This window comes from Mya arenaria, chromosome 15 (genome assembly GCF_026914265.1).
Source record: "Mya arenaria isolate MELC-2E11 chromosome 15, ASM2691426v1".
NCBI classification, from domain to species: Eukaryota; Metazoa; Mollusca; class Bivalvia; order Myida; family Myidae; genus Mya; species Mya arenaria.
The window spans coordinates 53,152,151-53,171,291 of record NC_069136.1 but is presented as its reverse complement, the minus strand read 5'-3'; the positions used below and the strand labels follow the sequence as shown (position 1 = coordinate 53,171,291).

The 19,141-nt window shown below is 34.1% G+C and overlaps 1 protein-coding gene and 1 pseudogene across 1 annotated transcript; one reads left to right on the top strand and one right to left on the bottom strand.

Annotated features, from left to right (window-relative positions):
• LOC128219480 (uncharacterized) overlaps window positions 1-19,141 on the bottom strand; it is a 47,728-nt pseudogene that overhangs the window by 15,862 nt on the left and 12,725 nt on the right.
• Window positions 2,601-15,038, top strand: LOC128219822 (uncharacterized). Its single transcript, XM_052927883.1, has 8 exons — window positions 2,601-2,752; window positions 4,036-4,233; window positions 5,034-5,137; window positions 7,344-7,917; window positions 9,756-9,953; window positions 11,971-12,081; window positions 13,556-13,646; window positions 14,098-15,038. The coding sequence occupies exons 4-8, from the start codon at window positions 7,887-7,889 to the stop codon at window positions 14,693-14,695; spliced, it is 1,029 nt and encodes a 342-aa protein (XP_052783843.1). The 5' UTR covers window positions 2,601-2,752; window positions 4,036-4,233; window positions 5,034-5,137; window positions 7,344-7,886; the 3' UTR covers window positions 14,696-15,038.

Below are 19,141 nucleotides of genomic sequence, written 5' to 3'. Positions count from 1 at the left end.
AACTGTCTTACCTAAGAGTAAGTAATTGGATACATATTGACAAATCAATCAACATTTTGGTTGGTTAACTTTTACCAAGTTTTACCAAGTTTTATTGACAGAAAATGAACTATATTACCCATAAGCCTTAACAACACTTTCAACAATTGTTTCCGGTTTGTATTTAAGGTCTGTTCAAATAGGTACCTGCCAGAGTGGTGTTTGTTCATAACATTAAGAAAAATGACTTAATTTCAACAATATGCAATTAGATAGGGCAGAGTTTAAGAAAAAAAGATGATTCAATTATTTCCTGCACAGTACTTAAATTAGCCATTAGCGGTTGCCCAGGTTCAAAGTCGATTGAACTTCGATGGCACAAAGAAAGATATAAGTTTAGTAAAGGGCACGTTTTTGAAAATTATATTCAGTATTTATGCGAAAAGCTACAGAAACAAGCTCAGTAGCAAAATGTTTAAACATAAACCCGGTTTAATAGCACTGGGTAAACGCCAAAGACATATAACATAAAATCACAAAAAGAAACATGGCAGAAAACTAGGTATGATTATCAAGGATTGTTAGATTGTAATGTCTTCGGGCCATCCTAAACATGCATTACAGCGATTGACTCTTCCATCTATTCCCGGAATATCTAACAGACATCTGCCTGTAACGGTAATGGAACTCTTATGAAATTAAATGCTCCTTTTGGCCACTCAGTAGCTAAAGATAGGAATGATGACCTAAACAAAGATGAATTTATATTGGTGAGGGTCATTGTGTTACATTTGTTTTTCAAAATATACATTATATTGCACGTCCTTTCATTAGATTTGCCACCAATGTTATAATATTTGCTACGTATTCACATTAAATTCAGTACTTTTTTGTTTAATAACCTAGTTCCATTGTTCATTTAAGTAAATTAAGTTTTTCCCTGTATGATAGTTTTAGAATGTATTCATCAGGATTTGTTAAGAATGTTTCTTAAGGTGTTCTATTTTCCCATGTATAGCAGTTAAGAATAAACAGCTTCTTACAGCAACTGAGAGACAGTTCTGGTCCAGAACGACCAATGGGAATCAACCTGGTTCATATCCACCATTTCACGTATTGAACAGAATGACATTGGTTGTATGATAAAATTCAACAGATAATAAATATGTAATGTATTTGCGTGATTGTATAAACATATATCATCTTAATTAAATACATACAAGTGGTACTTATCAAACTTTCATTAGTTTATGAGTTGCTCAATATGCATATATCATAAAATGAAACACGTACTTTAACCAAACACTGCGTTTAGGGTACAAATGCACGCAGCTACTGAAATATGCACATACGACTTGACTGATATCAGCTTGTTTATTAGCCATATTTAATGCAATGTGCTTAACAAATGGTAATTACCAATACATTTGATATACAGAACACGTTACGCAATTTAATACAACAATAGGCAATTTATTGCAAAAACAATATGCAAAGTAAAGGAAGAGCTATACAAATATAAAATGTTATTGTAAAAAAAATATTTAAACACGCAAACAGCTCCGCTAGCGGAGGACAATGCTAGTATTTGCCGATCAGCAGATAGTCTCAAAAGCCATATTTATTGGAACTGCAGCATATCTGAATATTGTAGCTGGAATTCTGCGTACTAAGTATTATTTAAACAAACGATCGACAACATAATCAGAACAGAAAAGGTAGCGAAAAATATTAAGAAAAATAAATATTCTCCCTCAATGGTGACCATGTTCAGTTTGTGATGTTTTACCCCGTTTTTGCTATTAGGTTCGTCTGTGTTGTTTAATTGAATTTAGACAAGAGTTGGAAACATTCAAACTACGGCTATTCCATCATTTGATTATAAAGGGACTGGCAATTAAAACATCTATGTTTGCTTGAGCAGAAAGTTTGCTACGTTTAAGTACAAGGTATTGCTGATCGGGTAGTCTTGTATATCTTAACATATATATTTATTTTGTAAAAGACATTTCCGAAAATGATGCAAAAATTGCCCAACTCCTTATTACATTTTTCAAAGGATATACGTATAATGCTTGCTTAAAATTAAACTCCAAAACTATTTATAAAAGTTTTGAAACTTTTATGTTTGGTCCTTCAAACTAATTTTTGCACAATCGAAAGCCCATAAATTGCTATCAAAATACTGTGGTATCATGAATATAAATGCAGTAAAGTAACCAAATATGATGCAATAACACTTTAAGTGACAGCAAACAGATAAACAGATAAAAATTTCGCTTTAAACCCTCGAGGTCTTATCAATGTGTTTTACGTGACTACTATATAATAATATATATATTATGCTTACAGATAATAAAACTTCAAAACTAAATATAAAACGACATTTTGAAACTTTTAAGTTTTGTTCTATTAAATTAACTTTAAATTGCTTCCACAATACTGTGGTATCATCAATAGAAATGCAGTAAAGAAGCTAAGTATGATTCAAAAACACTTTAAGTGACACTTAACAGATAAACAGATAAAAATTTCCCCATAAACCCTCGAGGTCTTATCAATGTATATATCGTGACTACTCGAGTATTTAAAGTGCTCACAAACACGGAAGTTTACAACAACCGGTTAATGTATGCTAACTTTTACCTGAGATCGCGTTACCAGGTTTTCATCTTCCTGAATGAAGTTATAAGTGATATGAAGTAACACAAAATGAATCCATTTAATTGTGTAATTGTGACAATTTTGTATTGTTTGGGAGTAATTTGCAAAGGTACTGTGATATTTCAATATAAAAACTATTCATCTAAAATATAAATTTGAATAGATATATTTATTCATATAAAAAAAAATTAAAACAACAACATCAATTATGTATATAGCATGAACGTCGTTTTATTATTATGACTGCTAAAGAAATACTCATTCCTAATATATGAAGCTTATTAGATATGAGTCGATATTACAATTGACCTTACGGTCGATAATTTACTATGATTATTAAGACATGAAAGCATACAAAAACATCATTTAAACGCGACATATTGTTAAATGTTTACTATAGAAAAGAAATAATCCATAACCTTTGTAAAATCATCATGTATCTTACAATAAATGAATGAGTACTGGAAATATGAGTTGTTAGTCAAAATATTAATATTGATTCAAAAGTGATGTTCTAAAGTTTCATCAGAATAAGTTCGTTATAACTCAAATAAAAGTTGCAGTCTGGTAAGAAATGGCAAGATCAGCAGTGCTGAAAGCAAATAGTTCTCAATCCGGCACATTCAAATGATAAACATAATCGGCAAGATTTATCGAGAAATCACATTCGGTAGGAAACTTCCCATCAAAGATGGTATATCATCGGGTGAGATAGGAAAATTGAGGAGATTTTTAGCATTTATTTGCTAGTATAATAACCTCGTGTCATGCTTTATTGCACATTCTTAAATTTAAACTTGTTCCTCAACGTTTGGTCGCGTTGATTATACGTAAGTTATCCATACTATTTATTTCATATGTTTGATAACTACATTCTCTAGCAGATAATAAATAATAAGATATAATATTCATACCCCTTCAAAATATTTAAAGTGTGCATTTTGGAAATTTTTATGCTCATGTCAGCTATTGTTAGCTCGGCGACATTTGTCCGTGATTAACATTTCAAACTTTAAAAATATTATTTTCTGGGACCGCATGGCCCAGGGTTATTTGGAATGCAGCCCCAGAGCTGGACCCGTCCCTGGGGTCCAAGGATTTATATGTACTTATATAGTAAACAATTGAAAATTCTTATCTGAAATCGCATGGCCCAGACCTATCATATTTGGTATGTAGCCTTACGTAGTGGCCTCTTACCAAATTGGTTCTAGTTATGTATATGGGGTCATAGCTGGCCATGACCCGGTTGGTTTAGGTGTTAACATATTCTCGTGGTTTAATGTTCCTATAAGCATACTGTCGTGGTTGTATGCACAAACTTTTAATTGAATCAGTTGCTATTTATACGAGATAAAGATCAGAATGTGCCTTATCTTGTGGAATTTTCAGGTCAGGGATTTTTTATTTCACAACATGGAACGAAATGGGACAAGTCTAGTTGCACCTTGGCAAAACCAAAGGTTGTCTGCATGGATGATGGCTCATGCGTTGTTGAAAATGGTTTGGAATTTCTTACAAATGCAGAAGATCAAGATAATGGGTTTTGGATTGGATATGCCAAAACATGGATAAGTTATGCGTACGTTGGTAAGTTAATGCATGCATTTATATAAATATACCTACATGCATAACCAAAAGTAGTCCGATTAAATAAAAAAAGAATGATTTACAAGACATAATTGTTTTTGAAACAGGTTAAAGAACAATTAAATACTTGAGTTACCGCATTTGAACGGTAGCTGGAGTAATACAAGTACTAGATACGGACTCCACATACAAACAAATGAATTCGTTTGAAACAACTGTAATATCTCTTGAAAGTTGCGATTCAATCATTCATAAGGCCGTTCTGAGGGTTTATAACGTATATACTCTTGACTAATAAATACCTAAGCGGCCGAGTGTTTTTTCGCAGTCAAAATAGATGACAGATTTTATATATAGCTGGGACGAGTGTAATAAATCATAAACATCAAATCATATCATATATTGACTACAGTGGAGAAATACTCATTTCCAAGTACATACATTAAATCGCATACGTGACTGACACTACGTTTGATGCAAACTCTTTCGTTTCAAATTTTGCCGACGCATGTTCGAGCAATCTAGCTACACTGACAGTAATGTCCTAGGCAGAACGTACTTTTTTGACAACTAATCAAGGCATATAGTGACAGGATTGCCTCAATCTACTTGTTTATACTGTTTAGACATTATGAATATGAAATGTATATAATAAAATAAATATTACCTGCCGGCTTTAGGGGTTTTGTTTCAATATAGTTGGGATTAGAAAACTGCTTACTCTCAGTTTTACTTTAAAGTATTATTCACTACCGTGTTGTCCGTAATAACTTCCATTACCAAATGTCATTACTTTGAAGGATGTGAGGAATTGAATGATGGAGTCGAATATTCTGTTTCAACTCTGGGTGAATGTAGACGTACAACAGGATGCAAAACATTCGGTATACAAAAATCAACAGCGGTGAGTAATTCCGAAACGATTAAATAAATATAAAACCGATGACTGAACAAACAATTCTGCGTTTAAGGAGTTTGATATGAAATGTAATCTGAGAAATTATCAAATTATTTCAAAACTGTTTATTTCAATCATCAACAACAACAATTGGAATTTCAGTCCCACACCTTTTTTAGGTTGTAGGCCGTATCTCGGGAATCGCATCGGCAGATCGACATGATTTTTTTTAACTTTTGACGAATTAATGCGCGCAAGGGCGTATCACCCCCAGCGCGGTGAGAACTGCGGTGGTCACCGACCTAATTTACTTTAACATTTCCATCAAAAACCCTAGTAAGCAATCTGCTATTTTAGCTACGGTCTGCGTTCTGCATAATAATTAGCTTGATATAAAAAGCGCTATAATGAGTTTTCAAATTATGTTCTGCGGTAAATATAGTTCGAATAGTTTGAAATTGAAATTGTACAAAAAGCATTTGATTTAATATCGACGAGTTACAGAACGCAATATTAAAAGCAGAATCCGCAAATAGTTTCAAAATGAACGCGTACTGAATCAAATAAATACATGTATTATATACCTGTGTTTAAATTGAGTCTAGGACCGATACTATCTACATGTACATTGTAGTTAAGAATAGAATGTGGGTCATCGCCCTCGGACAGATTTTTACCCCGGAAATACACTCTGAGAAGTCGTTAAAACCCGGAAAAAGTATGGATCGTATAATGGTGCAATTAAATGCTAATTAGGCGTGAAATATCAATTCATTATGTTTGAAATAAAATTATTATACTTCATTTAATCCTACAGTTTTTTAGTGATAGTAGTTGATTCATAAGTATATTTTTATGTTCTAAATTGCCTAAAACAGCTATTACTTGGCATTTTTATTGAGATGGTGTGTCCCATTCTCTTGTGTAATTACATCCTAAAAACCTTTTAACCATTACTTAATGAATGTGATACACATACACTTTTACCATTTAAATCAAATCGCGAAAAGCGTTGACAGACTATCGACATTCTACAATTTGTGTCATAGTCATCTTATGCCGAATGAAAAGGAAAGTATGTGAATATTTCTCATTTTTTCTCAGTAAAACCAAATTCCATCCCAACAAAATGCATTGGACATATAAATAAGGTTCATGTTTAAGGCTTCTTTCTACAACGCATGTATCTTAATAATGCCCCCAATATAAGTCACTCGTGGACAAAATGAATAGTGTTTTTTTTTAAATATGCATATGCATTGTGCTACATGCTCAAGATATTGGACTGAAATTAATGAGACAATAATGAATGTTTGCACTGAAAACTTCAAATGTGTTTTCTTGTTTAATATGATGTCTGTTATGCCGTAAATGGTCAGAGTGATAGCTGGTAGAAATGTTGTCTAAACAATATAATAAAGAATAGCATTGACAAATGTGGCTAAAATTGCATTACTTTATTATATAGCGAAGCAAAACTTTAATTGTTTGTCGATTATAATGGAATGTGAAAATAGAGATATTGAATTACAAGGGACCTCTATCTTAAATTAAGTATTTTTATCCGTTTTAAGGAAACGGAATTATTTACAAAATTCGATAATGGTAAAGTGTTGTCATCTCTGTAAGCTCCACATAAGTTTATGTGACGAAAGTGTAACTTCGCAATAAAACAACTTACTGTCCATTAGAAAATTCAGTGGGTTTTCACATTCTGCGAGTATCTATATTAAGCTGTTTCATTTGAGGTCTATTTTTCATGGCATATGTATTGAAGACCTATTTCTGATGACTTTGGTTTTCATATTCAATATGATTTATTGGTATATGTTGCGCCTGTTGTTCTTTGGTAGCATAAAAACACTACACGCTTATTGGGCCCCTTGTTTTAAACCACTTGTTAGAATTTCAGTTATAAGTATTACTTCTGTTGGATAAGGACACCATAGCTTTGTTTCATGTCTCATATTTCATAGTGAAAATTCATATTTCATAATACACTGACGCTCATCTCGAATATTCTAACAATAGTAATTTTTAATAATCATTTACATATTATTTTAGTTTTATTTAAAATAGTCATAAACATTATTTTACAGTTAGCTTTATAGTATTTCTTTGTAACATATTTAAATAAATCTTAAATTACACATAATATTTGCCTTTTTATAAACCTTTATTAAACTGTTTATAAGTAAGAATACTATTTCAGGGTTTGCGATGTAAATGTGCCAGTAAAAACGCCATCCGGACACAAACGTGCGGAGAAAAATGTGAAGAAGTTGACCAATATCCGTGTGGTGGTACAGTCGACACCAATATATTCTCATTTTACACTGTTGAAAACGGTACTAATAACATTAATCTATTATATGTTGACCTCCAGTTGAAACTTACAACGAACTAAATGTGAATACATTATTACAAAATGTATGCTTACATGTAACAAATCTTCATCGGAAATCAGCAAAGAAAAGTTCGCAAGTCTACTGATTCTGGAAGAGGAGTCATTTTCCCTCCAGAGACACAAATAAATAGGGTTTTGATGTTCATCAATGAAATATAACTTTATATTTTATTTAAAAAAAAGGGATAGCACATGGTGTTCTTTGTACGTCACTGATACATCAACCTTTATATTTCAGTTCCTCTTAGCAATAATTCACAAGACATTCACAGAAACTGCCTACTGTTCTTCTATAAGTACATTAATGGATATGATTATCAATGGAATTCATGTACTTTATCAACCTAAATGCTTTTATGCAGCAACAAATATTTTTCAGGTAACTATTTCTATTTTGTAAACCACCTTATATGAGAGAGACCGATCATGTTTAAGGCTGTTTCTATGTTAAAGTCTGAAAATGCAAACATTTTAAAGAAAATAGCTGTATTTATATTTGATGCATTTGAAATAAGGAAATAGTATGTTCACGTATAGATTTTCTAATAAGAAGAAAATATGCGTCTGTATAAAAATATAGCCATGCATTTTATTTGGTAACCAAAACAATTCTAAGATCGACTTAGCTTTACCTTGTAAACCCTTCTTAAATTTCGTTTTCGCCTTTTTAGTGGGGGTGGGAATAGGATACATACATTCAAGTTAAGAATATAATGCATTAGTATTACATTTGGTAAAATAATTAAAATTCACATTTAGTACATATCATACGCATGTTGTATTATTGTATTATGTAGACATTATAGTAAAGATACAATTTTTCAAATATCATTACAAAATTGTGCAGTATTTAAGTTATTTTGCAAGAAGTTTATAGTAGTTCCGTTTAGTTTTTCCAATGCATGGATATAGTGCATAAGTCGGGTGTCTTTTATGATATGTTTATCAAAATTATATAGATACTGTTGTAAATAATATGATACAAATATACTAGTTCATAGTTTAGTTCATTTAAATATTTATGATATATATATCAAACTCTATAGGTGTTATTTATTTAATACAATTATACTTTTTTTTATAGTTTACTTGTTCGCTATTTATATTTGTATACGTAAGCCACTGTATTTGATAAATTTGATCAAGGGTCATGTTGGCCTATTTTAAATTTATAGTGTGTGTTATATTTCCTTGATAAACTTTTTTCTTCTATGGAACAAGACGGATCAAGTGGCGTAGCCTGACACTTTTAGCACCTACTCAACAATTGGATTTAATTAAGTCACTATACGGTTGGTCGGCAGGTTCACAGTTTCACTCGACAGCGCCACCACTCCTCGATAGCATCATCACTAAAAAACAGCGCCACCACTATAAATATGTTCATAATTCTATTTTAAGAAGTGCTTATTAGTTTTGTTGTGTTCCGGTGTACTATATATTTTAGTTATATTTGCATGCGAGAAAATGTTCTTACGGTTGGTGTGTATTTGAAATGCTAGCAGATCTGAAAGTATGCACAAGTCCGATAAGGAAGAAAAGCTCCTGGCACCACAGTTCGCCCAAAGTCTGAAACGAAGTCATAATCAACCTGCAATTAAATTGCTCTTACACGGTACCACATTTTCCGAGTATCGAAATCTGTCAGTTTAATAAAATTGTCAAATGAAATATAAATCATACTCACGTTTGTAGACGTAAACACAAGACACATGTACAGTTGCACCACGGAAGTGTCGACAGCTCATTTTCTTTGCACCACCGATAAGTTGTGGAGCTGGCATTTAAAAGCCTTGAGTTTCAACCGGATGATTCTGAAACTGGGTACACAATTCGGCGCGTTAATGCAAAAAGAAACAAAGCGAAAATAAATTTGCAAAACAATTCACTTTAAACATAGTGGTCGTATTAATAATATTGAAGTACTGAAAATATTGCTATATTTTAACGATGTAGAGGAATATTGTATATCTATATCACTGCCGTTGTTCAAATCCACAAATGAAGTAGTAGTAGTAGTAGTAGTAGTAATAGTAGTAGTAGTAGTAGTAGTAGTAGTAGTAGTAGTAGTAGTAGTAGTAGTAGTAGTAGAAGTATAATACGATTGCTACGCCTTACACTTCTCTAGGTATTTACGTATGTCCCAAATCGAACAGTTCGATACTTAATAAAGTGTGATTTGTTTGTTATCATATTGCAAACATTAATACGTTATAGAAAATAACCCGATGGCGGAACTAGAAAATCCAAATTATGGAAATTGGGCTCAGGCTGTTGAAAGCTGCGTCGATGGAGGAAAATTCCCTGCATCGATACAAAGTATTAAAAATCGGCATTTCACATACCAGGACACAAAGAACCACTGGACAGGAGTAATAAAAAGAGAATCTATTATATCTTCGAGCGATATTCTCGGTATGTATTACATTAAATATGAGTTTACCGTCTTATATTTTCATAATGTTACAACGATTTGACCTTATATCCAGATGAACAACTACCATGATTCAGATACTGTGTACTTTGTCGTATCAGTCGACCGACGGTTTGCATATTGTTCACCAACGTTCTCCATAGGAAATAACCAAATGTCACCTTCAACTGCTTTTTAACAAAATGATCCTATGAAAACCATTCGACAAAACTTTATACACCTAACGAAAAGAGAGTTGTATTTAAAAAAAGCATAAATAGTGCTTGGCAAAACCGTATTTTCCTATCAACCGGAGTTTATTAGTTTAATCTTTATATATTTTACAACGATTGTGAAAAAATAGGCTAACTTATACTAAATCACTCTCGTTGACACGATGCTGCGCGATGATGTGGGCTAATTTGTGATGTGGGGGAAACCAGAGTTCCCGGCTAACACCCAATTGTCCGGCTTGGTGACCACTAACTAAACTCACATGCGCCCAGGTCGGGAAACTAGCCCGGGTCGCCTTGGTGAGGAGCGAGTGCGCTAACAACTGCGCTTACCGGACAACCTAACCGGAATTTATTGTACTTCATTAAATGATCTATATAGTTGAAACGTTAATTTTTCCAAAATGCCATACTGAGTGTTTATCTTTAAGACTGAACTAACTAGTATTGATCGTTTTCACTATTGCCTGCGATTTTGTTCAGACGTAATTGAACAATTGCCCTGGATAATTATTATTTTAGAAGCGTTTAAACACATTATTGCGATGAAAACAGACATTGAACAATACCTTCAAACTAAAAATGTATTGGTTATAGAATAAATTAAAATCATTTCATGTCAATTTTTAGAAAATCATTCAATTTCGGGTCGAACACTTGTTAACTGTGCTGCTGCATCGTCCGTTCGTGAAAATCGCTGTAACAGTAGTGTTCGTTAATGCGTCTCCCCTTCGTCGTTATATAACTCTTTCGACGTACTGAATTTGTAGATATTCTTATTTTCAAATTACATTTCGGAGAACAAGTCGGAAACGATAACAGGAAATTAATTTGAATGCATCCTGGAGTTGTATCCCTGGCATTTGTCTAGATTTAACCACGTTAATCCTTGAAAGAAATACAATCGGTGTGGCGATTGCTCACATTTAGTAGCTTTTACTACGCAATGTTCTATGGTAATCTTTGAGATATTTTACGATTTTAGTAAATATGACAAAATGCGAGTGTATATTGGTGTCGCCAGAGCACTATGAAAACAGTACGGATATCATGCCAACAGCGCCGCTGAGGCTAATGCGGGAGTAAAAACGGAACAATACTTTCGCTCCAAACATGAACGCCTGTTAAAAGTTAATAAAACAATATCTAGCATGTCACATTCCAGTGGTGACTTCCGTTTGAATGATTTTTAATTCACGATTAAGGATTTCATATTTCAAGATATATTTCAAGATACTTCAAGACTTATTTTCAGAAATTCAAAATTTCCCTCTGCTCGGCTAGCTTCTTTAAAACTTGTCTTAATCATTAGGTAGATGCATATTACAACGGCAGAATATTATTAAATATTGCCTATGAATATAAAATTACATATATCGTGTTATTTAAAATAATAAAAATAATAGAAAATACATGGATAAGCCTAAACGTTTGACCAGGAACAACAAATGTTAAGAGACAACAAATGATACGCTTCTATATTCTTTCAAAAAGTATATATATATATATATATATATATATATATATATATATATATATATATTATATATATATATACTGCATGTGTGTGTGTGTGTGTGTGTGTGTGTGTGTGTGTGTATGTGTGCGTGTGCGTGTGAGTGCGTGCGTGCGTGCGTGCGTGCGTCCGTGCGTCCGTGCGTGCGTGCGTGTGTGTGTTTATAAATATTTATTTTTTTAAATTACGGTTGTTTTTAAATGAAAGAAGTATATGTATGAATTGAGGAAGTCTATGATATATTAATTATACTGCTTCATTACCTTACAGATAAAAGCACATATCCACCTTTGACCTATGCATATGTGAAGAAGATAAACCAGACTGTTTTCGTGAGATTTTCTAATGAAAGTTACTCGAAAAAAAGTGTGTGCGCAGGAGGTAAATACAAATCGAGCATGCATATCATGTATATCATAAATGTAAAATATTAAATGATGGGATGAGTGTGTGTTTGGGCTTTCATATCCGGTTGAAATTCCCAGTTAATTGTATTTGGTTTTTACTGACCATGCCAAGTCGTTTATCGCCAACATTTATGTATGGCAATATTTTGATAAGTTGTGTACGGCCTAAAAATATTATTATTTTTTGTTTCCACTGTTTTTCCTCCCGACCATGCACTTGGTTGCCATAGTGTGGATTTTATTTCGTATATTCCTATAAAACTGCCATTTATTTGATTAAACATACGTGATAGCAACCAATGATGTCATAACAACAGATACACATACGACGTAAACACCAGCGTTGAATACATTTACAATGCTAACATCGCACCCGATTTCTGAAGGAACACCAGCGTTCTTAGACAAAGACGAAGGGGGTTTGTTTATAGTCAACTATATTCATGAAGCGAATTTTACATTTTCGGTTTAGGTGAAAACATAATTATTTTGAATACCTGATGTCATTCTTATATATAAATGTCCTCACCTAGTTGAAAAAAATTCAGTGTATTTGTCAATACGGCCGAGAACCCTAATTAACAATAAATCATGATACAGTTATAGTGTGATGGACACCCTGAGAATTTACATATCATAATTCAAATAGAAAATTGACATAATCATTCCTAAAAAGAAAACCTAATATAACAAATACTGGCGAAACATTTAGTTGTCATTTTTTTCAAAACATTCGAAATGTAAAGGTATAATGCACTTTTGAGGGTAACATTCGATCAATTTACATAACACAACCATTCAAAAAGCTATGGTTAAGTTTGTTCAACAATTAAACGGCGTTTAAACACCTAGCAAAATGACCGGCAATGAGAGGCAATGCATATGTGTCGACTGTGCATGTCCTAGTTCAAACGTCTCCGAGAAGCATTGACTACAAAATGGATTACCGGGCGCGATATACCCTTCTGTGACAGGCCTCCGATCTGTGTGACATTTTAAATGTATTATTAACTTTTGAACACTTTCTATCTAAAACGCTTTAGCGAGTTAGAAAAGCAAATGAATTGGGTGATTGTTTGAAATATTAAAATCTAAATTCACGAATGAGTATAAAGTTGGTGTTCGCACAAAATTAAGTAAAAGAGGAACAACCGGAATATGAAATTACAGATATGCAGGATACATAAACTGTTCGCAATTGCTGAGTCTACTTTTGGTATGAATCGAAAGTTTATTGAGCTAAACACACATCAAGGTTTTTTTGTACGCATTGTAAACATATTTGATTACATCTTGTATATTGTGTCCTAAAACCAACCATTAAAACGAGCCAAAAACAAATATGGTATGTAACATGTGTGTTGATTGCGCACGATTAAACTCGCACACTTGCAGACAGAAATGACTGTGAATACATAAACGCCCAAATGATATTTTATACTTCACAGGATCAACGGCAGGTCTCGCTGCTGGTTTGTCCGTTTCTCTGGTAGTGCTTATCGTTTTGGTGGTCATTGTGCTGGTGTTCTTGAAAAGAAGGTAGGTTGTTAGTTTATTTGTAAATCAATATATTTACCCATATGAAATAATACGCGAACGTTTAAAATATACCATGTCTACAAGGCCAATTTCGGTTAATTGGCATGTTCTTATCTTGCTGCTTATATGTTTAATAGGTCAACATCCCTTGCATTTTTCTTAATGCTGCACTAGGAAACGGTTATAATGCAATGAACAAATTTAAAACATAACGCAATGAATATGGAGTTTTAATCTGATTTAATGATTCAACGAGTATTTGACTTATGTCCATGCTAAAGACAAGGTGTGAATCTCGTTAAAACTTTAAATTCATAACTTAATAAACAAATAAAAGTCGGCAAAGGTCATGCAATAGTCAATAAGATTGCTCAAATAAATTTATGTATCCGACAAATAATGTATGATACCCTAAATGATAAACAAATGCTACGATTTTTTTACTTTACAGAGGACTTCTTGCAAAGTACTTCACACGAAAGGGTGAAAATGGCAACCATAACGAAGACACAAAAACCGAAATATCATCCGTATCAACACCGACACTTGAATCTACTACAAACACAATGAATGAATTAACAGCCTCAAATCATTCTTATTTTTTGCTTGAAAAAACGTTTAATAAGGAAACCGAAGAGGAGTCCGAACACTATGCAGAGCCAGATACGACCAATGTTGACCATTATGATTTCACTGAAATGTCGCAGAAAGATACTAATAATGATTACGACACCACCGATGTCAAAAAGGGCCCAGCCAAGTCCGGATTGGCTAAGCCAAATAGCAATTATAACAAAGTCAATTTACATCAATCTAATGATTACGATCATATTCATCAAGATGGAATGCCGGACAGACAAACTGAAAATGAATACAATATAACCAATAACCTGATCGACGGCAAACATGAATCAAAAAGCTCTGGCACAGATAACGTATATGGAAAGTCAGAAACAGATGGAGATAGTGGATATGATACTTCCAGGGCCCTAAAACCTTGCATGAATATAGATGCGAATGATCAGCAAGCTGATTATGCCGTGGTATAAAGAAATGGTAGAAGTTTTTGCACAAGAAGTGATCGAATACCATGAAATATATAAGAAATCGACATTGCATGCAGTGATTGGCAACTAAACCATGACATGTTTCCGATCAGTCCAATTCATTTAGGTTTGTATTCATTACAAGCGGATCTTGCAGACGTGTTTTAAGCGTTATATGTAGTTAATTTGATGTATTAAGTTGTTTAACAGGCCGTCTACATGTATGTTGCACTTGATTCAAAGGTAACTTGGTTATTTTCCTTGATTAACCAAATTTAAATTAATGCTTAAGCATTCTATCTAATTCTGCTTTTATCGTATTTTGTACGTTCTGTATTAAAAGCTGTTTCTTATAGACATAAACACTTATGTCAGTTTTTAGCAAATAAAGTAACAAAATTGAAGTTTGTTAGATTCAACCATGCTGCTGCCAAGTTAAAACCTACAGAGATGAAACCCTTCGACATCATCTTTGTATTAAGGTTTTAAAGCGAATGTTTTTGGTTATGTTTTCTGATAATTATACTCGTACAATTTTTATTTTCCTAAGGTCACCGTCATTTAATATTGACTATAAGCGCCTATATGAATATGCCAAAGAGTGCGGGCCCTGTTTCTACAAGTTACCTTAATCATATACCTTAATCTGCTTAAGAGTGCTCGGGGACGCACATAACGTACGGGTAGAATCTACACGATGACTGTTTTATTGAAATGCAGTTTATCCCAAAAAGGGGGTTGCGTTTTGAAATATGCGATCTTGAATCTTACGCCATGAACTGAAACGGGTCCGTGATCGTTATTTGCTCATTCAAATTTTGATGAGGCATAATGCAATGGAGGAGAACAGCCAGACGGCGTTCGATATGATATGTTTTAAGTTGATAAGTCAAAGGACTGAAGCACATGAACAATGCTAACCTGCGCACAGTAAAATCTTTTTTTTTTTTCGCGGTCTCGTGGCGGGAAAAACAGTATGCAGTATGGTATCGTATTCCAAGAACATGAATCATCCAAAACCGGAGACTTTAGGAATGATCTTTATGGTTTCAGAGGCTGTTTTCTTTACAAAGGTTTTGGTGGTCGATTTCTCAGTTGTATTGCACTTGGGGCTAGAAGGAAAATAGAAGGCTATAGTACGGCGACCAGAAGGGGTCGGTTTATTCATGACGGTGCAGAAAATATAACTCTAGGCGTAAATTCAGGAGACGGTACCTTTGACCAACTGCCATGCTCACAAGGAAAACGCGTTTGTGATTTGTGAACAGTGACGTATTATCTTAGGTTTGCTTTTGTTATGCAGAGTAAAGGAGTGCGGAAAGCGAGTGAGTCAAATCGGTCATAAATAAGCGTACAGTCGATTATAGATTCCGATGTGATCGAGCATTCGTTGAAACTCTTTAGTCCACTGGAATAGTGTATGCATGGAGTAATTAGCGGAAAGAGAACATGCCGGTCATTCTTATGTCTATGAAGCTTGGTTAAAAATTCCAAAGCGAGACCGAACATGATGGTTTTGATGTCGTGAAATTGAGGATCGAACGCACGTAATTTTTTACGAGGGCGTACACTGTCGATGGTTATTTCAAACCCTGCAAACTCAATTGGGTCCTAAGCTAATACGAATTCGTCTCGACTCAGTGTTATGCCGTTTCTGCAATATGTACATAACCGCTGGACCCCCACTTCGTTTATGCTTTTTGTCTTTTTGTTCAGTTCCAATATCAACTCCTCAAAATGACTTGTATAACTGTCACTTGATGCTATCTAAGCTTGTAGTGCTGTTGTGTAGTGATGTCCGCCACAAGGATTTACGGAAAAGGTCAGATACCAGTTTTCATATGGTCACCCTCTGGTAAACATTCCAGCATCCACACTGTCTTCTTCTTTACATGCAAGACCGGCCTGGTGCAATGATGAATGTGTGTAGTGTGTCTTACAGATAGCGTCTACAATAAGTTATGCCGAGATGTGCCGTTCTGTAAGCGCAGACAAGCATTCTGTGACACTGAGTGACCGGCTCAACGTGGGAACCAGGTTTTTTTGCCAGGTCTTACATTTACACAAACCATTCATTCACCACATTGCGCAATTGAAGAAGAATAGGTTCTGAGAAGTGTTGAGCACCTTGTTTCGCATTGGGTTCATCATTAATTTCATCGGTGGACCAATCATGAAATGAGCCGTTCTCCTGAGCGCAGACAAGCAGTCTGTGACATTATGTGACCGGGTCACCATGTGGACCGGTTTAATTACCATACATTACATATAAAACAAACCCATCCTTCACTGCATCGCGACAGTTAAGATGTCTACGTAATTGGGAATGGTGATCATCTGGTTTCGTGTCGGGCTCCATCATTGACTTCATCGGTGATCTATCCATTAGTGGCAGTGCATGTGATAGTGATATACACGGGTATTAAGCAGGTATTCCTTTACATGTATATAAGTATCCTGTGTAGTGGAAAGGTAGCTTTTTCGATGTGGTAGGGGTTTTTGTCGCCTGAAACAACCGCATTCTGAATTAGGCTGGGCAGTGATACTCTTGTCTGCGTGGCATGGTAGTTTTTAAAACTCCATTGTGGCGCGACTGTGATTATACCTACGGAAGTTCAGGGTACTTTTCTGAGAAATATGTGATAAATGTCTGGTTTCCACAATATTGCCCGCCTCATTTTTATCAGTCAGGCGGAAAAGTGTCACCCCTAGGATATTGCTGCCGACAAATATGGCTGTACGCATCTTTATTGTGTCAAATACAAGGTCAGATTATCGTAAACCAATCTTGTGCTTTTAAGTTTCATGCGTTTGGTATTTCAATTACTGTGTTCACAATTTTGAGTGATATTATCAATTCAAACAGTGTGAAAATCATCAAAGGCTTCCTCGAAATTGCCGATTGGACGCAAACAGTGGATGTTTTGCAATACCCTCTCATTTAGATTCCTGTTCAACTATACAAACTTTCGTAAAATGTGATTTAACATTGTATGTGATGGTTTTTCTTTAATTCATTAATAACCACTGAAAGATCTTGTAATTGGGGCTGGTAAACATTCAGAGAAATCTACTGTACAAACAGATGTTTAAACTGACAAAGGGACGGACACAGGGATCGCCGTAATGATTCCATCTTAAAACATTTTCGTTAGCTATAGCTAACAGGAAAAAAGTATCACAAATAAGTACATAAGTATTGGAAGATTCAGGTGTGTAGGTTGTCATGTTAGAAGCGTTCAAGGTATTTAATAAAAATAATTAGAAGTATATAAAACTTTTCATTTACTAGTTTGTTTTGAAAACTTTTCACAATTTTTCTTTTTTGAATGAGCCAATTGCGAGTTTAAGTCTGGGAGCCTTTCATATAAGACTGCTGACGAAAGATCAGATCACAGTGTTCATATATACGTTCTAAGTTCAATGACTAAAAGCGTTACTAACGCTTTAAGAAAAAATACGTTTTGGGCATATAAAATAGTAGGTATGAAAACCAGCGATCTAATCGTTTGTCAACAGTCTTATAACACTGGTTTTCAGACATAAACGCAAATATTGATTGATGCTAAAATATTGTGTGTGTTTTTCAAAATAGTCCATCTGTGAGAGTGCAGTTTAAAAAGTCAAGTTTCGTCTAAGCTATGGTAAATAATATCTGTGCGAGAGATATTTGCATTTATTTTTTTCTTGTTGTAAACACATGTTGAATTAAAGCTATTTTTCTATTTTTAATACGTAATGCTTGGGTAGGGGAGTATAAACCGTAGTATAACATAATATTTCACAGACCTTTGAAATAGCATTAAGATGAAACAAATCGACGTTTCATTTTATCAGGAACTGCTGAACAAGATCCTCAGAATCTCCAGGAAGAATTTTGGTCATGGTGCATGCTTCGAAGGAGGTTGCCCGTACAACGACCTTTTGTAATCCTATAACAGAAGTAATTTTGTGCGTTTATTTTGATTTAAATTTAAGATCGGAAACAATGAGTTGAGTAATAATCTTATGTATTCATATGTTATATATAGCGATGCAATATATTCATCTATACTGGTAGCATTTTTATCATCATTGTGGTATGAAACAACATTATACAATTACAAACAACAGAAACATTTGCCCAACTCCTTATTATTCCTAAATGTATTGCAAAGGATGTTTTTTTTACTCCTGTAAAAGATTGTTCCTCAAAACGTAGATATTTATGAACTTTTCAAACATTTTAATTTTTTGCTCACCCACTTTTTCACTGTGAATGGTCCTTAAAAATCAATTTTCATTAATTTCCTTTTCTTAGTGCCCTGTGATATGAATGTTACTTACGTGGCTGGTGATTTTTATGAAAACATCAAGTGGCAGCGGTGAGATTCGTACCCATGCCTCCGAAGAGACTGGTGCCATTAAAACAGCGCCTTAGATCGCTCGGCCACGATACCTGTCATCAGA

Bases quoted from the DNA above. Each gene is read 5' to 3' on its own strand.
- LOC128219822 (XM_052927883.1), top strand. From the start codon at position 7,887: ATGCTTTTATGCAGCAACAAATATTTTTCAG. The intron at 9,954-11,970 runs GTATGTATTACA...ATTACCTTACAG, and splicing joins ATCTTCGAGCGATATTCTCG to ATAAAAGCACATATCCACCT. The intron at 13,647-14,097 runs GTAGGTTGTTAG...TTTACTTTACAG, and splicing joins CTGGTGTTCTTGAAAAGAAG to AGGACTTCTTGCAAAGTACT.